The sequence below is a fragment of the Stylophora pistillata genome, chromosome 7 (assembly GCF_964205215.1).
Source record: "Stylophora pistillata chromosome 7, jaStyPist1.2, whole genome shotgun sequence".
Classification (NCBI taxonomy): domain Eukaryota; kingdom Metazoa; phylum Cnidaria; class Anthozoa; order Scleractinia; family Pocilloporidae; genus Stylophora; species Stylophora pistillata.
The window spans coordinates 8,050,987-8,074,815 of NC_142525.1; the positions used below are offsets into that span (position 1 = coordinate 8,050,987).

The 23,829-nt window shown below is 41.0% G+C and overlaps 2 protein-coding genes, 1 long non-coding RNA gene and 1 pseudogene across 4 annotated transcripts in view; 1 reads left to right on the top strand and 3 right to left on the bottom strand.

Moving 5' to 3' along the window:
* Window positions 1-1,271: 1,271 nt before the first annotated feature.
* Window positions 1,272-8,017, bottom strand: LOC111339683 (angiotensin-converting enzyme-like; annotated as a pseudogene). Its single transcript, XR_015989812.1, has 5 exons — window positions 6,872-8,017; window positions 3,672-3,895; window positions 3,142-3,385; window positions 2,574-2,696; window positions 1,272-1,669 (listed from the first exon to the last, which is right to left on the bottom strand). The product of XR_015989812.1 is annotated as an angiotensin-converting enzyme-like (transcript).
* Window positions 8,018-12,162: 4,145 nt separating this feature from the next.
* On the bottom strand, window positions 12,163-19,852 carry LOC111339682 (angiotensin-converting enzyme). The gene is made up of 5 exons (XM_022946395.2): window positions 18,813-19,852; window positions 15,295-15,518; window positions 13,736-13,979; window positions 13,260-13,382; window positions 12,163-12,992 (listed from the first exon to the last, which is right to left on the bottom strand). The coding sequence occupies exons 1-5, from the start codon at window positions 19,850-19,852 to the stop codon at window positions 12,641-12,643; spliced, it is 1,983 nt and encodes a 660-aa protein (XP_022802130.2). The 3' UTR covers window positions 12,163-12,640.
* LOC148726477 (uncharacterized) lies at window positions 16,118-20,292 on the top strand. The gene is made up of 2 exons (XR_015989813.1): window positions 16,118-16,604; window positions 19,544-20,292. It is a non-coding gene; the product is annotated as an uncharacterized LOC148726477 (long non-coding RNA).
* Window positions 20,293-23,803: 3,511 nt separating this feature from the next.
* LOC111339681 (cullin-4A) overlaps window positions 23,804-23,829 on the bottom strand; it is a 17,394-nt gene continuing 17,368 nt past the window's right edge. The window contains exon 23 of the mRNA XM_022946394.2: window positions 23,804-23,829. This exon is cut by the window's right edge and continues 214 nt beyond it. The gene's annotated coding sequence lies outside the window, so the exon portion shown is untranslated.

Genomic DNA, 23,829 nt, shown 5'->3' on the forward strand with positions numbered 1-23,829 from the left:
AATATTAAACCTCGCACGCTTGAGCCCGCGTTGTTGACCGCGTACCTTTGAAGTTATTCTGCTCCTTCGAACTGACATGGTCAAGGTGAGCATTTTGTGCTTTGTTCTAAATCATTCGGTACTCCTCCTCTAGATCCGCCACTGCTAAGGTACACCAAAAGGCTGCTACACCTGAATAAGATATATTAAAAAAATGCTAAAATCCTGCCATTTCCGGCTCGTTCTTTTTTCAATCGTCTCCACCGAATAAAGGAGGTGATTTATGATTCAATATTTCACCCTAACAACAACTAAGTGGAAAGGGGAAAGGATACTGTTCCAAATTATGGGCTGCACTTAGCACTCAACAACTTGGCAAGCTTCCCCCCTTGTAGTTTGCCGGTATCCATTCCTCCTCCCGGTTGGATAGAGGTGAGTGAAGGGTCCTCCTCAACAGAACAGCGCAATGGCAGTAACAAGGATGGACACTCCACTTCTAGTAGTTTCACAGTCCAGCACGCTAACCCATGGAGCACAATCTCGCTAGAGATTTACGTCCACCGCTGCCGGAAATAAGTAGGTTCGTGCCGGTATGAGGCGGCGTTCCATCTCAGCCCTGCAAGAGGCTTACCATCTACCTTTCAGAATCGTACTAGCAAACTCGTTGAGAATCATGATCGCACTCAAAGCAGTCCTTCACAAATTCAATACATCAGGAAAACCCTAGTGGATCGGCGATTTTACTTTTCCTGACCGTACGAAGATGTTACCGATGCATGGAGAGATTGATTGACATCTCTCCCAAAATCTTTCACGAGCCATTCGTATTTACGAGTCGTGTTGCTGTAGCTAAGAAGTTAGTGGACTGGTACTGAGCTAAAGCTGTCTCGGACGTTGCCGAAGGCGAAAACTGTTTCCACATATCGCGAATGATCGCCGATCATCGCAGAATAACGGGATGCGTCGAGAAAATTAAAACGTTCCAGATTTATTGCCAACCAACTAAGACAATCAGGGATCTCTAGGTTTCGAGTTTTCTCTTGTCGTAAAAATATGGAACGTTCGCGAAACAATGAAGTAGCCAATAGTTTGGGAGTTTTCAGAAAAAAGAAAAGCACCCTTAAGAACTTTGGCCCTCTGTCACAGAAGTGCAGATTCTCACCACACGTTCGCGAGTGACAAAAGGTACAGAAAATTGTCAAATACTCGTAAAAAATTGTTCGTGGCCAATACAACGGAATATTATGTAGAAGATGAAAATTGCCCCAGTGAGATGAAAAAGATAAACAACAAAAATGCCACATCTTTATTTTTTAAAACAAAGGTGAAACGGACACTGAGAGACGGAAAAAAAAAAAGAAATCACAATCTTAGCGCTGATCTAGCACGAGAGCCACTTACATGTTAAAAAAGAAAAGATCAGGTTAAGACTTTTTTGAAGATCTCTGACAGAAGAACACAACTAAGACAAACAAAGAACCCATAGCAGAGTTGAACCGAGTGGGAACTGGGAGGGACATTTATGTCCCATCCGGGTCCTGCGTACCCCAGCTCTTTCCTCTGCGCCATCATCCATTTGTAAAGAGGCTCAAAGTATTCCGACAGAGCGCCAACATCTAGCGTTTCACTTCCGGTCAGCTTTTTGAGAGCTTCCGGCCAAGGTTTGCTTTTGCCCATCTTTAGCATATCCCTAAAGGTTGAAGGAAAGAGACGCCATTTAATACTAAACGTTGATAGCTTCGTTCACGCGAGAGCTCTGAAATTCAGATTTGTGAATAGCAATTCATTGCATAAATAGCGCTCTCTACTGCGAGGATCGTGCATCATACGTATCTAATACCGCAGTTGAAAAAAAATATATATGAACTTCATATATAAATTGCAGCAATTCATTTGTTACCAATGAACGATGTTTTTATGAATTCTCGGAAAAAGATTTAATCCTGTCCGTTCGTGACGTGCTATTAAGTGCACGTGGCACGTGCACCGCCATGACGTGACTCGCTTTGGGGTTTAGCTTCTCCCTCCTTCTTTTACGGTGTTAACTCCTCCACCCCCAGATCTCATTAGTAATTCTCCTTACTGTCTGCCATACGATTCTTATGATTTAAGTTCAGAGAATTTTATGTGTGATCACCCAATAATCCCCTAATTGACACTTTTCCTTATCCTCACGACTTCTCCACTTGCCACTGAAAGGAGAAATTCTGTTTTTTCACTCATGGGAGTTAAAGAATTTCTTCGACAGCTTTCAAAATATATCTACTTGGTTTTTCGGTGTCGTCGTATGCCCGGCAGTTCACATTTGCCGGATCTCTGATTAAAAGGACAGTTGGATAAAAGAAAATTAATTTAAAAAAATTACATTTGGCATCTTGTATGTTTTCTAATAATGCGCGCCAAACACAAAATTTCTATTTGATTAAGATTCAGTCCGCGTTCATAGCTCTCGCACATCCAGGAAAAAAAATTAGAAAAATAAGAAACGCATTCATAAGAAATAAATGACTTGAAACTTCTCAGTACAGTACACCAATAACTGAAGGAAAAAGCACATTAATAAAAGAAACACATCTTTTGTTGTCTCAATTTACCCGATCTTCTTTCCTGCTGCTTTAGACTGGTAGATGGAGCAGGTATGCAAAGGCCCCTTATGTCCGGCTGCCTTACAAGCGGCCTTGTGGAACTGGAATTGTAGCACGTAGCTCATAAAGTACCTGGGGAAAAATAATAATAATGATAGAAAGAGGTAAAAATTGATTGGCGACACATTCATTGGAGAAATGTTCTACCAAATACAAAGTTTCTAGGCTAGCTCTCTTCTCGCCCGACTTTCAGTTAGGAAATAAGCAGTTCAGAAAGGCATGCGACTACTGCTGCCGCATCCCACATCTTTATGAGTACCCTGTTCCGCAAGAAAAAGATGATTCAGGAATATAGTGACTAACTGACACTCAAAAATAATCAAATTAAATTGGGGCTATTTATTTACTTCATTGCAATTTCATTTTTGTGAGACTTTCGTTTGAAACAAAAAAGCATTCCGTGTTGTAGGATAATCCTGGCACCCCACCCCCCTCCTGATGGCCCCCTCCCATCCCCCGAACGTCGACTGTGAAAAAGATAAGAAAAAACTCCTTTCCCACTTACAGCATTACCCACCTGATGTATGGTGTATTAGCAGGAATGTGATACTTGCATCCAGGATCAAAGGCTTTTTCTGTCCTTTCCACAGCAGGTTTTATTCCCTGGTACTTAGTCCTCAGTTCCCACCACGCGGCATTGTAATTCTCCTCAGTGATCTTACCACTGAAAACCTTCCATCTCCATTGGTCGATCAAGAATCCAAACGGTAGAAAAGCGACTTTGCGCAGAGCCATCTTCATCAAGGCGTTTATGTCAGATTCTAGGAAATGAAGTCAACGAAATACTTTGTGAGACGACTAGACTTACGCTTAAATTCATACTGTACAGAGCTGTCAAACTATCTTTCGAGCAGGCCAATTAAAACCAAACAAGAGGTGCTAAGAAAAGAGAAAAGATCGTAAGAGTGGGAGCTCGGGTAAACGATGTTAAAATTGCTGTAATGATAGAACGGAAATTCACTGTAATTCGATTTTGATTCGTGTGTGGTTCGTTAAAGCGAGGAGTTAAGAGTCGATTATTTCTTACAACAAGAATTGCCATCTCACCTGTATCATTGCTGACCTCCTCTAACAAACCGATGTTTTTCAAATGCTGTGGCGTATCAACGGACAAGGACATAGTGTCGCCAACGGCCTCATGGAAACCTGGGTTGGCCCCGGTGCGATAGACGTTAGATTGGTTCCAGTACTGTAAGTAATACTGGATGTGCCCGAGCTCATGGTGCGTGGTTACCAAGTAATTATGCGTTACACCAGTACACTGCTTAACTCTGCAAATAAAAGAAAAGTTTTGAAATTGAAGTATGCTCCAGAAAATTCGCAACTTTACCTCCGCCACCATAGAAGTATGTACTACAAGACACTACCCACTGCGTTTTGCATGAAATTTAAATATTAATCTGACCGTTCGAAGATTGTTTTGAAATATTCTTAATATCGATTGTGTAGGTCACCATTTTGAGAATAACATGGTAACCTGGCCGTTTCAAGTGTCAAGAGGAAACCATTTCGAAGAGATGGGAAAAACAGAGTTAAAAAGTTGGTACGTCACTGCCACCCGGCCAGGTTACTGTGCCAAATCGAAGATGGCGACTTTACGCGGCTTCCGAAGTGAAATTTCCGGCGCATTTGAAGTCATCTTCATTATGCGAATCTTTGTAAACTTAAAATGCAGTCAGGATCATAATTTCAAATCTACTTTATAATTGCGGGTACCAATATTAAACAATAGCATCGGAATCAAGTTGTGTTCACAACTTTTGGTGGTCCAAGTCCAAATTATTTCGCGAAATCTGCGAAAATAACGTTTCAAAAAAAAATTTCATTTGGAAGGTGGTCCATAAAAACTGTGACAGCACCCCCTTCCCCGTTTTCCTGAGTTTCTACTGACTGTAAATGTTTTCAGGCGAAAAATTTTTTCTCGCCTTAATTGAAAAGTTGTCTTTCATGAGATGTCACGTTGTTTAGAAGCGCCCGTCGCATGAAGCTACATGGGAGATTTCCGTGAGCATAAGAGTTCATTTAACTTAAAGGATTGAGTTCGATTCTTGTTAGTTCTCCAAGTATAAGCTAGACGCGTATAATGCTTTTCCTCTTATTGCGTGACGAGGGTACAAAAAACAAAATAAACAAGTTACGTAACTTCGGTAATCGCTTTCGTCGAAACTTTTACGTCGTTTTTAAAAAAAGCAACAAATTGAAACCTTTTTCGTAGTCTGCATAGGGTAGCTGTGACGAAATTAATTCTCAAGCGAAAGTACACAGTTCTAATAAAATAATTTGGATATATCAACAAAGTTGAAATGGTAAATTGGCCACCGTAACGATTACAAAAGCTGACGTTTCGAGCGTTAGCCCTTCGACGGAGCGAATAGAGGAATTGTGGGTTGTGTGTGCTTTAGCAGGTCCACATCAGGACTTTAGTCTTTCCTACCTAGTAACCTGCTTTATCAAATAAACCATGTATGCATGTATGTATGTATGTTTAAAGGCAGAAAATGGAGCTACGTTATTGGTGGGAACATGGCAACGAGAAAAACACGAATAAATTAGTGGAATGAAAAGCGTACGTTTATCCCTGTGGGATTTAGACTGCCGGTTTGAGAGATGAGCTTTTATTCAAGAGTTTTACGGCTTTCCGTGCTACCTAAGTGTAAGGAAAGACCGCAGATTGCCATATGTTGGTTAGAATGATTAGGTAAATTAAAATGTCTAGCGACTGGTTTCGATGTGTCCTTGTCATTCCTTTCCAAGTCTCGAAGGTGTTTCACCTAGGCAGAAGACAAGGTGACCGATTTCGAGAACACCTTCGAGACGTGGAAAGGAATGACAAGGACACATCGAAACCAGTCGCTAGACATTTTAATTTACCTAATCATTCTAAGGAACATATGGCAATCTGCGGTCTTTCCTTACACTTAGGTAGCACGGAAAGCCGTAAAACTCTTGAACAAAAGCTCATCTTTCAAACCGGCAGTCTAAATCCCACAGGGATAAACGAACGCTTTTCATTCCACTTATATATTCGTGTTTTTCTCGTTGCCATGTTCCCACCAATAACGTAGCTCCATTTTCTGCCTTTAAAAGCACACACAACCCACAATTCCTCTATTCGCTCCGACGAAGGGCTAACGCTCGAAACGTCAGCTTTTGTAATCGTTACGGTGGCCAATTTACCATTTCAACTTTGTTGATATATCCAAATTATTTCGTTACCCCCACCGACGCAGCCCCAAACAGTTTCTTTAAAAAACTATCAGCCTTTATTCATTTGTAACTTGAAATAAGTTTGTTTCATAAGACTGTAAGACCCAGTGCCCCCAATCCCCAAGAAAACCATGGTGAAAGCCGACATGTGTAGGGCCGGACGGGTTGACATGGGCTGGTCCGGAAAAAGTCTTCCACCGAATTTGTTGCAAAAACTATGTGCCGGCAAAAAAAAGAAAAATGTAAAAAAAGTTGCCTTTTTTGAGTATTTGTGTCTGAGCTGCTCGGACTCCAAAGGGTATTGTTTTTATGGGTGTCCCAAGTGCGGCCGTCGATCGCGTCTACATGGGTTGAAACAAAGTTCTCGAAATTCTCAACACTAAGTGGTCATATGATAATTGTACTGCATTTCTGGCGGGAATAGAACATATTTGGTTCTCGCGCATGCCGCAGGAACCTCGCAAATGACCTCGAGCCAAATATTTACCCGTCACGGCCTCCCACTTAGTCAGACGGCTGGAATAACTTATTGAGGTTACTATTGACAAGAGATCGAAGGTTGTCTAAATAAAATGCGACACTAATGCAATTGTCAGACTTTTAGATTATATAAGATCAATGGCACAATAGTCTATTAAAAGAAAGGGTTTATTTTGCAAATCAAATTTGCTGATTGCATGCCATTCTCGCAAAGAAATTTGTTTTGCAAAGTTTCTTTTGCCGATCGTAAACAAAATTTCGGATAGCGGGCTTTCTTTTTTCAATTTTTTTCTCTCACTGTCTGAAGTAGGCATGCAAAGTTTGATACTGCCACGACAATCAATCAAACACATCCCTCAACGACTGAATAATTGAAAACAGGTCACTTCACAATGACGTCATCAGAGATAACAAAATATGCAAACAGAATTAGTACCGTTCTGAATTGTCCATTTTCTTTTCTTTTTTCTATTCCTTGTCTTTTTTTTGAGGTAACGAAATGAGATCATGCTTTCTTAGACGAGAAAATATTCACCACGTTTAAAAAGAAAATGCCTTACCTGACATCTTTATTGATGCTGAAATCCCATGCTGAGGCGTGACATATTACTTCACGGCCCTCGGGTTTGGTTATCATGGAGTTTCTGTAGAAAGAACTGGGGAGAGGTTCAAGTCCTATCGATGTAAAGAAATCCTCTGCCAATTTAAACATTTTAACAGCAGTATAGTTTTGCTTCTCCATTACAGCTGTCACATCCAAACTTGTCTTTCCTCCATAAGGTTCAACCAAGTCGTAAATATTCACCCAGGACTGCGCCCACATGTTGCCAAGCAGATGGGCTGGAATGGGCCCATCTGGAGACATTTGCGGATATTTTTTGCTCAACTTGTAACGGACGTAGGCATGCAATTCTTGATAGAGGGGCCTCAGTTTGGTCCAAAATCCCTCCACCATGCCTTCTAGGTCTTCAACTTCGTACCAAGACCGCCAATATTCACCAATGTCCTTCCAACCGTTCTCAGTAGCACCTTGATTTTTCAACTTCACAAATTCAGTGTATTTATCTCGGAGCTTCGGGCCAACTGCATCCCGCCAACCTTTCCAAGCGAACAGAAGCCGATCGTAATTACGCTCTTTGGATAAAATCCTGTAAAGGTCAGGATCTAGGGAGAGCATTTTACCGTTATCATTCACCTTACCAGTGCTGTATATCTCCTCCATTTCCGACTCTAGCTCGGTGACTTTCCTCAGCGTTTCGGCATCCTTTGGTGTTGCAGTTGATGTAATGAACTTGATCTGACGTGCGGTGTCAGCTGAAAGTTTTGAGGTATCGAACTTTGTCGCGTTCTCGCGCATTACTTTGTAGAAAGCGGAGAATGCTAAACTAGTGTTCGTTTTCACCCGTTTGTTGTGGTCAGTCAGATTTGTAGCGTAGTTCCATGATGCGACAGATCTTTTGTAATCCACTTGGGGCACAATGGAGTTGTAGTTGTTGAGGTAGTCCTTCGCTGCTTCCTCCTCCGCCTGATCAACTGCACCAAAGGTTGGAAAAGGCGCAAGCGTGACGAAAACAGTAACCCATACGGAGATGCGGAGTTTCATTGTGAAGACGGAATGCAACCTTCGCCGCTAGCTTCGGTTGCAACAAATTGGTGGGCGTTCCCTCGTAATGTACTGACCCTGTTTGGAGATGTCGCGCGCCGTACGAGCGCGTCAAATTACGCTTTCCGCTGTCACTTTCGATAAAAGAGAGATAAATGAGTCAGGGGGATAATGTCAGTTGGTAATTAGTCTAATACACAAGCAAAACAAACAAAGAAAGTAAACGCTAGTTAGCAAGGAAAGTTTGATTAGATTTCAGTGCGCACAAATAACTAAAACCAGAGCACGAGCACCATTAGTGTCATTAAAGCCGTTCGCTTGTTTACACTCCCCGGACCCTAGAAAAACGGGGAGGGGGTTGGGGTTATGAGCTGCGAGCGAAAACGGACGCGTTTGGGGTGGGGTACGGGGAAAAAGTTTTTTCTCTTCCGCTTTTCATTTGTCCTCGCGCGTTCGACGCACGCTCTTCAATGGCAAACTACCAAAAGAGATTTGTTAAACAACTTAACTACAAAGAATTAAAAACTTAAAAACAAACTTGGTTTAAGAAAAATACGACGATGTTTTGACGTTCGCTTAACGTTATTATCAAGTCAATAAAGAGTGAAAGGAGAACGAATATAAATGTAAAAGAATTCCTAAGAGACACGGAAAACAAAATTGAAAATATGTAAATAACAAAGAATTCACACGCAGAGTCACATACTCGCACGCAGAAAAAGAGTTTGGCGCGAATAGAGTCTTTCTGAGTATTTAACCCGGGCTTCAGCTCCTTTAATGAATAATATCTCAAAAATTAGACAATGAAACTTTGATCTACATTTTTTTAAAACAGAAAATTGCTTATCAACCAAAACAGTCTTCAACAGACCGTGTTGCTCAAGATGCCTCCCGATTGCAGAGTATTTGTGTTCGTTTATGCGCTGGTGTAAGTGCCCGACAGAAAGACTCTATTCGCGCCAAACTCTTTACGTGACTCTGCGTGCGAATATGTGACTTTGCGTGTGAATTCTTTGTTACTCACATAATTTCAATTTTGTTATCCGTGTCTCTTAGGAATTCTTTTACAATTATATTCGTTCTCCTTTCACTCGTTATTGACTTGATAATAACGTTAAGCGAACGTCGTCGTATTTTTCTTAAACCAAGAGGGTTTCTAATTTTTTAAACTTTTCGATTTTATCGCAATTCTTTATAGTTAAACTACCAAAACAAAACAAAAACTAAGTGAAACCCTTGAAATAGAGTGCTTATATAATTTTTTTATCGTCCAAAACCTCTCGCGGCTTTGCCACCCGCGGCGCTGGCGTTGACATGACACTTCACGGGCTCGATATTTCTGTCGTTTTATCGACCTCCCTCTCTACCTCCCCGGTCCGAGAGAGGAGTGCGGGCTCATTTCCTAAAAGGAGGTTGTGAATAAGAAATTTAAGAAAATTTCAACGGCTCGTTAAGGCTAAATCAACGAGCACTACCTCAAAGCGATGGTGGCCCTACAAAATGAATTATATAAAACACAGTATCGCATGTGTGATCGATCAACTGAAAGTAAAGGCAAACTCAAGAAAAATGAAAATACCTCTAAAAAAAACTGAAAATACCTCTAAAATGAGGAATCAGTTCTTTTGCAATATATCTCTGACGGGGTAGTTAATCTGTCTCTCGTTTGAACCAAGAATTAATAGACAGAACTTCCAAATTATAGGGAACGATGCAGCTCGGCTCGGAGTTTTTCCCTTCTAGCAGATAATCTAACTGTATAATTTACAAAATACTCAGTTGGAATTAAAACAGGCACCTGCAGCAGTTAATAAATTTACTTCAACACAAACAAATTGACACATTTCGTATCGAATAAATTAAACAGGCGGCTTCAGTTTCGTAAAGACTGAAACTTATTTTGTCAACCGTAACGCGGAAAGCGGCGATAGTACGATCGAGATTTAGCCCGTATTTCATTGATAAGTCCGCTCCTAAAATATTTACTTTTTGTCTTAGGTCTCGTTGGACAAATCTAGGTTCCTCCCAGAGACAAGATGGCTGATGCAGTGGGCTTGACATAACAAAAAAATTGAATTATATAAGGTCTATAAGCAGCATAAGTCTTCGGCAAAGCAAGGGCTTATTTCTTTGGCAGCCAAATTTCGTATGATTAGAGAGATTTCGCACCAGGTTTACGTGAAACGTGAATGTATTGAACTTGTATTCAGACCTTAACAGCTCGAGAAATTTTTGAAATTGATATCTGCACTCCTTCTTTCTTATGAGCATACGAGTCAAACTGAAATAAACAAATTACACTGATTACTTTTCAGGCACTGTACCGCAATGTTCTTGAGCTAATTGTACTTACAATTCTGTATTCTTTTCCCTTTCTTGAACCTTGTGTTCCCGTTACGATTTATGATCTATTTTTGTACTTAAGAGACTGATAACGAGTTCCGAAACGCATGTTCATTATAGGGATATTACGTAACTTAAAATAATTTCGTGCAAAACAATGAACGGCAGAGTGACCGCGTGACCTTGTTTTTCCGGCAATTTTTTCACGTTTATTGTTTTTGCTTCACCGTTTCCACGTGAAAGTAGCCTGTTTCGCGTTTACCGAGTAAGATTTTCTTCACTTTTTCTGTCACAGAGAAAGAAGTTAATGGCTGGAAATAGGGCCCAAAAACTATTTCTTTTAAGTCATACAAGGGCGCCTTCTAAAACAGTAAGGTTCAAGTTATTTTACGTGAAACGTGGAAGGGAAGGCTGACGTTTGCCGTTTCACGTAAACGCGGTGATAAATCTCTCTATTATCATTTTTTAATCGTTCAAATCGTCGTTGTTTCCTGTTAACTTCTGTAATGCTCTTCCCCTGTTTTCTAGATTGGGAAGTAGGCAGCTTTTCTCTTTTTTCTTTTTTTCTTGTTTTAAGTCAATACCAGGCGCGGCTCCGGAACTTTCGATAAAAGTGTCCTTGGTGCGGGTAACTTACCCCGTACCCCCTCACTAACAGGTGAGAAGTCTCGCGTGAGAGCTCTCGCGTGTCTATTCTCCTGCGCGCGTGTATCCTGTGCCAAAACGCTGAGCATCTGTCATGCAAGCCACCCGTTTTAAACAACGCCCAATGTTCCGGTGGACAATTGTCAATTTAAACGGTTTGAAATAATTTTGCGTAACACTACACTGGAAGCTCCATACAAGTTTTCCCCACGATCAGAGTATCCTGTCCGCCATTTAAACCTAACACAGGAAAAATCTGAATTTAGAGCCGTGTCTATCGCTTCCAAAATGGTCAATTATGAGGGATGTTAAGCAGCACGACCACATCACCAGCAAAAACAGTTTTAAAACAAGTGAAATTGCATTTTTCATCAGTTATACGAAAGGCTATGAGTGTCAACAGTCTGTAATGTTGCCAGACCTTCTTGGCTCTCATTATTGAATTAGCGCTGTGTTTTACCAGTTTTTGATAAGTCTGTTGGTAGCATTTTCTTGACGCCTTCCAAGAGGGACTTTTAGTTTAAGATTTGCCTCTCATTGGATGTGTATACGAAGTAGTAACCGTTCGCAGCTACGGTGGTCCACAATTGTCACATCGAAAACGAATTGCTCCTGACAACAACGAATTTCTCACATCAAAAGCAAATTGCTCGCATCAAAAACAATTCTCTCCATCAATTTGCTAATGCAATTTGGTTTTGTTGTCAGTAATTTTTTTTTTTTTTTTTTTATGTGGCAGTCGTGGGCCACCGTACGCATTAATACGGCCTCTCCCCCTGAAAGTCGCACGAGGTATTCTCGTATAGAACATCAAATAATTGTATCATGATACCATTATCATAAAGTATGGCGAGGCAAAAGTGACGATTGTGCTCTCGGAAATACCACTTTCGCTGAAATTGACAGCAAAAGATAATTAGATGTTTTTGCAGGACTGGTGTGAGGGCCTGTAAATTTTTTCTTGACAAGCTGACCGGATATCATGATGATAAAATTAATAATGTATAGCAGCCGATAAGAAAAACGTTTTGCAGTCATGTTTAAGTTTCAATTAGTATGTGTAATCAGATGGTGACGAGTGAAATTAGGAAGTAATTTCACGCGCGTTTTGTCAAAATTCTGATAATTTCCCAAGCCTTTAGACGAGGGAAATTATCAGAAGTTTGACAAAACACAAGTGAAATTATTTCCTAATTTCACGAGAAAACTATTTGACTGCCTTTTAATATCGTGGATGACAAATTACGTTCACAACCGCAATTGTTTTTACTGGTTTATTCTATCGAAAACCGAGCACATGAAGAATATAGTTTTCGTTTAAAGCATACATTGTTGTTAAAGGTCGTAATTTTCTGAGTTTCTTCACAAAATATACCTTTCGAATTCTTCGTGCCTGTTAATAATTTTCGGTCGCTTCTTTTAATTTCGTAACTTCTTCAAGGGTCACCGTCTTAAATCTCGACGCCATCTTGGCTCTGATCGAGATACAAGAGATGTTACCAGGGCAATTTTGTAATTTCACATGTGAAATTAAAAATTAATGCTGAAATTTCGCGCCAAAATCAAGGAGTAATTTGTCACCGATGATATTACACATAAAACACACCGAAAAGCAATCATTTGAACGAGTTGTTATAATTGCCAAAATTTAACGAGGAAAAATATCGTACCTGACCATTTAGGTGTAACTATATACACATCTTATAAATTGTCTCATTAGACATAAGAAAAAAACATACTATTTGTTCATTACGTTCAAAGAGACGAAAAGTGAAGCAATGGTCATTATCAATGTACCAGCGGAGTTCAAAGTCCACGCATGCGCATACGCTTCCACGGTGCTTATCGGTTTCGTCATAGGTTTCGTGCTCGCGTCTGGCAAAGTCGTGGGAACCACGCATGGGTCACCCTCAGGTCCCGGATTTTCAGGCCAACCAATAGCATACTCTCCCTCGCATCTTTGTTTTCTAAGCCACAAGTATAGAGGCCAGAAGTATTCTCTCATGGGCCCCACATCCATAGTCGTCTTATTAGTGAGCTTTTCTAGGGCCTCGGGCCAAGGCCTGCTCGTTCCCAGTTGCAGCATCTCGCTACGTGAAGAACAACAACAACAAATTTTAGAGATAACAAACATTTCATGCAATGGCCATACAAAAATTATAGAAGCATAATTGATAATGTAATGAAAGAGGCGCAGAGAAATAAATTAAGAGCAACTAAGGCAGATACTTTCCATTTTTTCACCTATTAGACAGCTCGCACAGTGCGTCAATTAAGTGATCCCCTGCGCGCGCTGAGAAACAACAGAACTACATTTTCTCCTTTCGAAGAGTGTTCTTTTCAGCTCCAGTCCTTACCTGATCTTTTTGCCCGCTTCCTTAGACTGGTAGATGGAGCACTGGTGAAGAGGTCCATCGAAGCCTGCTAACTTACAGGCCGCTTTGTGGAATTGAAATTGTAGCACGCTGCTGATGAAGTACCTAACAAGAAAGAGGCCAAAAGAACCCTCGACTTCAGTGAACTTCGCAACAACAGTAAAAGTGCCTTTTGTTTTCTTTTCTCAGCCATGAAGTATAAGCTCATTCGAACCCTGAGTATCTTGAACATTTTTTGCTTGTCCTGACTGTTCGAGCTACACAGTTTTTTAATGCTAATTAGAGAAATAAACATATTAAAATGCTGTATATTAAAGCGAGACGCAGACCTAATGATAGACAAAATAAAATTGCGAAAGGAATGGGCCCGAAAACCAGTCAACAAGAGTTGAACGTTACATTATGAGCCAAGGTACACTGAGCGGCTATTGTGAGCAGTGTAAGAAAATATTACAAACCTTATGTAGGGCACATCGTTTGGTACGTGAAACTTAGCCCCAGGATCAAAATCCTTTTCTGACCTCTCAACAGGCGGTTTGATGCCCTGGTACTTAGTTCTCAGTTTCCACCATTCAGTGTTATACTCGCTCGGTTGGATTTTTCCCGAGAAAACGCCCCATCGCCATTGGTCGAGTAAATATCCAAACGGCAAGAAAACGATACTGCTCAGCGCCGCCTTCATTAGATTGTTTATGTCTGCTTCTGCAAAAATACATTAAGAATGCGTAAATGAATAAATAGAAGTCGTGAAATCGTGCTCAAAATATATCTTTCGTTTCGTTACCCTTTCCAGGCCGGCTGAGCCAGTCATGGTGACAGTCTAGTCCTACTTCAACTGTTTCTCCATGGTGCTTCTTCTGTCACGCAAAGGTGCTATTTCGGCCTCGGCGAGAAAGTAGACAGTGTTGCGTGACAGAAAGACGCCAGAGGTATAGTGGTAACCCAGGTTCGAAATGCTACAGTGGAACCCCTCTACACCGGACCCTAATTGAAACGGAACCCTCTCTTTACCGAACCTTTTTATCGCCCTAAATGAAAAATTTCTGTCATACGTTTTCTCTATTTTTAACTTCAGTAAACCGGAACCCCTCACTTCCGAGAACCAGACGCTTTTTTTCTATACCCTGCCGTTGTCACACAGTGGAATTTGAATGGGAAAACAGTTGCTAACAAAAAGGATATACCCCACATTTTACTGAGAGAAAATAAATTGCCCCGCTCAAATCGTCCATTTCCTTGACCTGGGTTTAGTTCTTGGCCAAATTAAAGCGTTTTCGGTGGATCTAACATTTCTTTGTAAATTATTTACGAGAGTTTGATGTTAGATCAAGATAACAAGCCCAGCCAGATAAGTTTGAGTATTCTCATTACTTGATTGTTGGATAATGTATAGATATTAAAGAAAGGAGTTACATGTTGATCACTTCTGGTGGTTAAGGGACACAAAACGAAGCGTAGATACTGAATTGTTTCGAATGGACGCACTCAAACACAACATTCGAGAAAAAAAAAAACAAAAACAAAAAAACACACGACTGAAGTGAAGTAAGCTGTTATGTTTTTTTTTCCCCGCAAATTCAGGACTTTAACAGGTTTCCAAATGCAACACGTTTCTTTCAAACATTTTGTCTACTGCTGCGTAATAAAAAAGTAAGATATTCAGACCCTTTAAACGCTAACAGTAACCAGCAACTAATTTTTCCTTACAATATCACCCCTGAATTAAACATCAGGGATATGATCCCCAACTAAAGAAGCTCAAGATTTTTAATCAATTTCTCCTTCTCAACAACTCAGGTAGGCTCGATTTCCGCCGCTCTCTCGAGTCCAGTCTTTTTTCAGGAGCGCGGGCTCCGGTTCCCGAACAGCGGATGCTGATCGAGCCTACAACTTAGGTGCTGCATAAAGAATAACACGGAGAATATCCATGCTGATGTTCAGATGCAATAAGGGTACCCTACGTCGAGCTTGGGACACTAGTGATCGAAGTGTTTTTTTTTTTTTTTCTTTTTCTCACCTTCGTCTTGAGTGTATTCCTTTAGGAGTCCAATCTTAACAAGATGCCGAGGAGTAGAAACCGAGAGAGACATGGTGTCACCAACAGCTTCGTGAAATCCTGGGTTTGCGCTATCACGGAAGAGGTAAGGCTGATCCCAATACGACAAGAAATAATAAATGTGACCCATTTCATGATGTGTCGTGACAAGCCACTCTTGCGTTACCTCAGTGCATTGTTTTATTCTAAAAAAGATGACGCAAAAAAAAAAAAAAAGAATTGAAATACAAGTGGGAAAAAAACCAACGAAGAAACATGAGCAGACAGACTTCAGCATGCAGAAGACAAGACCCTACGTAGAAGGCAGATTTTGATCCAGGGCGCTTCTCGCACGGAAGCACGAACGTACGGACACGGACGCGCGAGACTCTTAGTTTTGGAAGAACCACAAACACGAGCAGCGGAGCCTCTTAGGGACTTCGTCCTAAATCCTGAACTTGCACCTGCTCGCCCGACAAACGCAAAAGAGAAAAAGAAAAAAGGGAAAGAAAAAAAAAAAGAAATTCGGCGGCATTCCAATCGGCAATCTAATTAAGTTTTGCACGAAAAGCGTCGTCACGAGGGATGTTACTAAAACTGGTAACGGGTAACGGGGAACGAGAACGGGGAAAGGGGAACGGCGAATGGCGAATGGGAAACGGCGAACGGGGAACGGGTGTACAGCGGTAACCCGCCTGAGAATTCAAAATGGCGGAGTAAAGGGTACTAAAAGGGTCTGGCAACTAGTTTTGAGCACGTGCTCTTCGAACGCGATCGTCGGAGCAAAAAGTATGGGCGGTAAGTGTAGGTTTTATTGAAGGATTTTACTTTGAAATGTTGAGTGCCTCATATATTAAGTTTTTGTCTGGCACACATTGCAGGTTGCATAGAAATCAAATCCTCGGAGAGGTGAGTATCTTACAATTCATGCACAACATTTGAACAATCAACTCAGAACTACAAGCTCGCGGCATTTCTTTTTATATTAATTTTTTTTTTATAGAGTAACTGTACTGCAAGGTAATGAAGTTTACCTCCAATATCTCTACCGTTACAACCGAGCAATATCAATAATGTTGTAAAGCAAACAGCTGAATGACTTTCACGCCCATTATGGGAATTACTTTCTCTTGAATATGATCAATGCAGTGTAAATATTATTGTAAGCATGTTAGATAACATGTTCAATTAGATGTTATTAAAAGTTCTGTCAATGTTTGATTTCTCTATTGTTTACATGGAAGTTTATGGGGCGATACAAAGATATGTTCCTGATGTTATTTTGCGGTAAGGTAAGCAGATATCTAGTAATTTTAATAACTAGGCTGGTTATTACGTTTCCTAGCTCATTTCTGTTAATCTAAGATATTACCTACTTGCTACTTATCTGCAAAAAATGCTGGTGGGAAATGCAAACAACCAACATACCCAAACTCTGCCAAAAGATGCAGATTTCAGGAAGGAAAAACAAAGAGAGACGTCAGATCAAATGGTGGCAGCCATTGCAGAAACGTTGACTTCGAATTCTCGCCTCGGAATACTAGGCTTCGTGGCTTCGCCTGGGAAATAGTTAAATAAAAGCGAGTCGTCTAATTTCGCTGCAAGGGGCGACCTAGCGATAAAATCAGTGTTTGTAAACATCGTTTACTCCGCCATTTTGAATTCTCAGGTGGGTTACCGCTGTATACCCGTTCCCCGTTCCCCGTTACTACTTTTAGTAACATCCCGTCACGAGTGCCCACTCGAGCCCCTAACATTTTAAACTATCAGGTTTACACACCAAACAGAAAAAAAAAAAGCCAACTCACAGGGGCGACAATTCCCCAACCTCAATTTAGGGATTACGAAAGGATTAAAGAGACTAAAACGAGAGTACTTCTCTGGCAGGACGCCACATTTCATAGCGACCCACCGCTCTTCTCAACAAAGATAAAGCCATATTATTTTGTAATAATAATAATTCCTGGCGTGTTCCTAATTTCTCTGGGAACATTCCTATGACAAATTTTACGTCTTCACACTCAATTTCAAACCCAACAAGTACGTGACATAAACGCTATCGTCTGCATCTATTTTGAAAGTCGTGGTGAACTTCAAACTTTTCACGAGGGAACGAGTTGCCTACATGCTGCGTGCGAACGATGCGTCATGTGAGCGGATCGACAGGGCATCAGGCCTGAGGCAGCGGTGGTAAGGCTTCGAGCACAATTTCATAATTAGTGCTTCCACACGACCGTTTCTTTGCCAGCGAGAAACCACGAGGCCTTGTGCAAAGCGAGTCGGCGAGAGGTTTGCAAGAGATAATAAATGTTAATCTGCTAGATATCGGCAAACTTCTCCACAAGATGTCTAAAACCTTCTCGCGGGCGGAAATTCAATGATCATGACCGCCTTCTCGCACGCTAGGAATTTTTTACTCGCAAAGAAAACAAAAGTAAAGTAATAAACATCACAAATATGTTCGAAATGTCGCCTTCCCCAGGGCGATAACGCATTTAAAATGAATACCGCTACTAAAAAAGGCGAAAACCTTAAAATCTTAAAATAGCTCGAGTTATTTTTGTAAGAGGAGATTTTCCACTTGAAGACATTGATAAAATACTCTAACAAATTACGCCAGCATACGGTCTCGCCCCATAATCCGGAATCGAGGAACTACCTAGTGGTTACTATTTCCACTTAGGAGGATGTTTCGTTTACAACTTTGCATGTGATTTCCGTTTTCAGTCAGAGAGCGGCTTACGAACACCCTACTGGCTTTCTTTGTGTCAAGATACAACAGGATTCGTGATTATCTTATCTTGGTGAACAGCCCTTGAAACACATTTACTTTGATTTTAATCAGAATGAAGCAAAGCTATCCAAACAGCAGGGAATGATTTCCTAAGCTTGAGATTTAAATAAATCCGTTACAGTGGGATTGTAACAGAAAGAGGTTTAGCGGTTTAGTTTAGGTGGAGTAACTTCTTAGACCACATAGGCACAAACAAATATTTCAGGCGACAACCATCAAAGAAAATCGCCAAAAAAATGTGCGCAGTTTGAAGTTTGAAAGCCTGCTTATCTCGAGTTTCGGGACAACAGGAAACTGCACTTTTTATAAGGCTGTAAAATTTTTCCGGCTATTAAACTGCAGAATACCCTGCCACTCATTTACATGTCACTGAATATGAATAGCCTCTATTGTGAAGAACGAAGATAACACAATAGATGCTATTTAATTATCCGTCGCCTTCCCATTCGTGGGAGAACGTCTCTCCGAAAAAACGGCGAGATCATCAAAATTTGTCGACAAAACGGTCGAAGTGGAATTCCATTTCCAACTTCCTATATGATTTGTTGGCGTGATGGGAAACGATGATTTCAGGGAATGGCCAAACGAGGAAAAGTAAGTGGTAGTAAAGATTTTTTTTTGAAAAGTACCAACCAAGTCTACAAAACTCACTAGTGCGTGACTGTCACGCGATCAAACCTTCATAGTACCGTGTCTTATCCCCTACCTGACATCTTTTGCTCCATTTTTGGTCTTCACATACATATCCCAGGCAGATGCATGACATACAACATCTCGTTCATCGGGTTTCCTGATCATCGATCTCCGCACAAAATCTTTTGGGAGTTTCTCCATTCCAAGCGACAAGAAAAATGATTCGGTGATATTAAACATTCTTTCTACCGTAAAATTGTCATCAATCATCTGCTTGGTAACATCAAGGCTTAATTTGTTCTTGATTGGTTCGACTAAGGGATAAATATTCGTCCACGACTGCGACCACATATTGCCCAACAAATGAGCAGGGATGGCATCTTTTTTTTTTCCGTGAGGATATTGTTCCCTAAGCTTTGCCCTCACATACGCATGTAATTCTTTGTAAAACGGCTCAAGATCTTTCCAGAGATTTTCTACAATCTCGGGCAGATTATCAATCTCGTAGTCGGATCGCCAATATTCGCCGTAGTCGCGGAAACCGTTGTCGCGGGCGCCTTGATTTGACAAGTTCACGTATCGTTCAAAAAGGGGACGAATTTTTGGGCCAACAGCGTCACGCCATTCCTGCCACGCGAACTTCAAGCGGTCGTGTTTCTTTGACGAAGCCATAATTTTTGTCAGATCAGGCGACAGCGACAAGTTTTTCCCTGTCTCTACGTCGAAAACTTGAGACGAACTATAGATTTTCTGCATTTCGATCTCAATGTTTTCGAGTTCTTCCCGCTCCTGTTTATCTTTCAGAGTCGCAGATGAGCGAAGCAATTTTAATTGTCGCCGAAGCGTCTCTGAAAGACCCTCAAGATTACTGTATCGCGACGCTTTCTTTCGCGTATCTTCGAGGAAAGTTTGAAAAGCCAAAGTCGCTGCTTTCTTTTTGGAGGCTGCCTCTTCTGACGAGACATTTGTTGAATACTCCCATTCTGCTATCCACCTTTTGTTCGCTTCTAACGGTGCGTGGGTGTTGAAATGCTTCAGAAAGTCGATAACTTCGCTGTTAGCTTCAACCAGGGAAAGTTGCATCAAAGCAGTCCAACACAAAACTGAAAACATTGCAAGAAAAACAAGGAATCGATCACAGACAAAGCGCCACCGCGAATGAATGACCCAACGCCGCTTTAAGTTACGATGTAAGCTGATTGTATTATTTTTCCCCTCAAACGTCTGACTCTATGACGCATATGTGTTGAGTGTAACAAGAAACCTTGCCATTTAACCTCGCCATCCGAGTTGAGTACCAAAATAAACTTGAGGGGCGATAACATTATTTTTTCAGGACGCAAATGTAGGACCCTATCGATCGGTATTGACTGTAGAAGCGACTGCAATCTCTGGAAGAAACCATTAAGATAATCGGCAGACTTGAAATGATCCTAGATTATGTTTTACAAATATAGCGTAGTGAATTCGCGACATACCAAAAGGATTCCATCATATTTGTAATGAGACACCTTTCAAATCAATAAACTGTTATATTTTGTACAGGAACTAAAGGTTTGAAATCAATGACAATGCCACATTTTGATTTGTTGTGATTTCACTGAAGACTTCGTTTTGATGGTCAGAAGTAGATACATATGTCTTCGTCTATGCTAGGTCAACAGTGACTTGTTGGGTGGGGTCGGTCGTTTATGTCTTCGTCTATGCTAGGTCAACAGCGACTTGCTGGGTGGGGTCGGTCGCGGTCGTTTATGTCTTCGTCTATGCTAGGTCAACCGTGACTTGCTGGGTGGGGTCGGTCGCGGTCGTTTACGTCTACCACTGATCCCGGATTAAAATTAACAGGGAGTCTCCCGGATAAAGAAACAAATCTACTTGGCACCACACAACTTGCTAAATCTCCGGAAAAGAAAAAATAGAAAAGAGTTACCTTTAAAAATTGTTACAAGAGAGGAAGCGAAATCAAATAAATTTCATCGTCACAGTCTTTTGCCCAAGATTTGTCGTGTTTTTGGGAATTCTTTTTCGACGTCGAGCTTACATTTGTGGGGGAAGGGACGGGAACGAAATCCAGAGAAGAGCTACTTCAGAGAGAGAAATCATTCATTAATTTCAAAATTAAGTACATTTTAACTATAGTTACACCAAAATATTTATTTTAAAGAAGTTTAGAAGTGATATCAAACATCATTTCCATTCAAGCAGACATTTTTTACCATCAGATGTAACGCCCAGTCCATCCGACACTTGTTGGTGGTATTAGCGTAAGAAATGGCAAAGTTGAACATTTTTTGGCATATCTATACAAAAGTACATTTGCCATCGGATTGAAATAAATTATTATGGAGGATTCGAGTATTTTCGTAGAGGCTTTGAAGAACTAGAAAATTTGGAACGACCGACTAAAAGGATTCTTTTTTTCTCGGCGAGGCCACTAACAAATTCGATCTCGACCGCCTCCCGGTTGGCTCAATTGGTTAAAGCGCCGGATTGTGTTGTGCGGGAGGCCGTGGATTCGAGCCCCGGCCGGACCAATACTTATGATCTTAAAATAACCGAGGAGAATTTGCTACCTTTCTATGATATCAAGAAATGGATGATGTCTTCTCGGATAAGGACGAATAAACCGTAGGCCCCGACGGTCTCCTTCATGGCTAGGGGTAGGAAACATTAATTTCCCACGCACGAGATTACTGTGTGGTGGATGTCCTCCCCTGAGGTGGGATGGGTGGGTGTCACAGGGCCCCATTTAAACCAGCTATTAGCTGAACTGGGCTACCCTGTCTAAATATTCTATTTCATTCATTCATTCATTCATTCATTCATTCCTTCCTTCCTTCCTTCCTTCCTTCATTCATTCAAAACGCACGGTTGTTTATACATTTGGCCGTGGAAAACATGCTTTCACTTATTGAGCCCGTTCAAACGGGAAATAATATATCATTTCATCTTTCAAGACGATTGTTTTCATTTAATTGAAAAGTCTTGACATATCTAAGTGTTAACATGTTCTACATGCATGGGTTATCTTAAGAAGATTACCTACCCCTGTGAAAACCAGCTTTGTATGGTAGTTTGGCACGAGAGAACTCGGACGGTCATGCTTCCAGCTGTGAACACCTATTCAATCAAAACAAGATTTGCCAATGACTTTGTTTCACAGCCAGCGTTGGGTTTCTTACTCCAAGTACGGAAATGACAGACCGGTCCCCAACAGCAACAATGACGTCTTTTCAAGAGCACAGGGTCATTTCCATCGTTTAGAACCAAAAGCATGAAACTACGTCTACATCACCAAATTTTTCTGCATCTATGCGAAGACCTCCCTCTTCGCTTTACGTCCGCAAGTCAGGTTTTGGACATGGGAGAGTTGTTACAAGCAGAACTTATAAAATTTTATCTTTATGACTGCCTAGGAAATCTTTTCAAGAAACACTCGGTGTCAGTTCGGCTTAAAAAGAGGCCACAAGAAAAACCAAGAAAAATTAAAACGAAGGCATAGCTGGCATGATAAATTTCTTTCTGCCAATCACGATCTTAAATTCAAGTTTAACGAACTTGCTCCTTAAGCGACACACACATTTGTCAATCAACACACCCTTAGCAGCAGCTTTAACTTACGGGAAACGAAAGGGTTTTTTAAGATGGGCGTTCTTCTGTTCGCCTTCTCAGATCCTGACGGCCAGACTTCTTTTATCGGCCTAGTAAACAATCCTAAGTACCTAACTTTATAATGACATTAGAACTAAAGTTCTTAAGAGCTCAATTGTGAACACTGGCCAAGCTCCCTCTTCCGTTCATGTGAATCATGTCGCTTAGAAAAGTATTTAACTTATCACTCAACTCGGGTACAGTATAATCAGCACTTCTTCATTTCAAAACTGGATTAAAAAACCCTTAGTGTTTCTTTTACTTCTCCGCTTCCTTTTCCTTAAAATCTTTACTGTCGGGACTTTGGTTACACTCATCTGATTTGTAAAGAGTGGGAAGGTTAGTGACTGACCAACTGTAGCTCCGACCCCTCCCTCATCCAACAGTGACACATTGGGCAAGGGGACGGGTGGGTGCGCAATAGCCCATTTCCGAATTACCCTTGGCCTCATTTTCAAAACGAGTCCTGGTGCTCATCCTTTCATATGATAATAGGTTTTCATTAACATGCAAATTAAACTAATTCTCACAAGAATGGTTGAGCACCAGGCCTCGTTTTGAAAAAGAGGCCCAGGGTAATTCGGAAATGAGTTATTGTTCAGATACAGACCTGGACGATCATGAATTCAAACAGTTTCGACAAAGCAGAATATAGCTAAAACATGTATTTTATTAACAGGGTGGTTAAGAACTCCGATCAGTTTGATCCAGCAAAAACAAAAACAAAAACAAAAAAAAAGACAAAAGGTCACAAAATATACACTATCGCGACTTAAAATACGCAGGCCCCTTTGACAAATTATCTGTTTTCCACAGAAAATTAAGACTTTATATACCTTTGTACAAAAGCAACATCTTTACTGATACAAGACAGACAGCACCATTCGGCGCTACCAGCACGTTCACGTGACTCCAATGCTTCGGCTGTACGACAGAATATTTGAATGCAGGCTCAGTGACAGAGAAAGTTCTAGGACGGAGTACCTTACGTGACGACGTTGCGTTACTTTTACTTCCTGCACACCTGTACAATCTATTTAAGCAAGCCAGTTTTGTATGGTCACGCTTCAAGAAACTATAAATAACTCAACTGATACGTTGCCACTTGCCTCGAGTTCTTACCGTATCGCGACTTTCTTGCACTCGCTGGAGAAAACTGTATGTTGTAGGAGAACCCAATTTTCTGGGAAAACAATTGACAGTTGTACTGAACGTGCGCATAACACGCGCAAGACTCGCGCGTGGACGAGAATGCTTTACGTGCCTTTCTCGCACAGCTATTACCAGGTGAAGAGGGCCAAAATTCGCTTTCAGAGTTCACTACATATGAACAAGCTAGACGTACTGATATAGCACCACATCAGAACTTCGCACTGAAAGAATGTCACGCCAATAAAACAAGAAAAAGTTTCAAACTCTAACAGGCACAGGGATTAAGT

Excerpts from the sequence above, each read along its gene's own strand:
- LOC111339682 (XM_022946395.2), bottom strand. The coding sequence starts at position 19,852 with ATGTTTTCAGTTTTGTGTTGGACTGCTTTGATGCAACTTTCCCTGGTT. Across the intron at positions 15,519-18,812 it reads AATGGAGCAAAAGATGTCAG|AATAAAACAATGCACTGAGG; the intron begins GTAGGGGATAAG and ends CATCTTTTTTAG. Across the intron at positions 12,993-13,259 it reads GAAGCGGGCAAAAAGATCAG|CGAGATGCTGCAACTGGGAA; the intron begins GTAAGGACTGGA and ends TTCTTCACGTAG.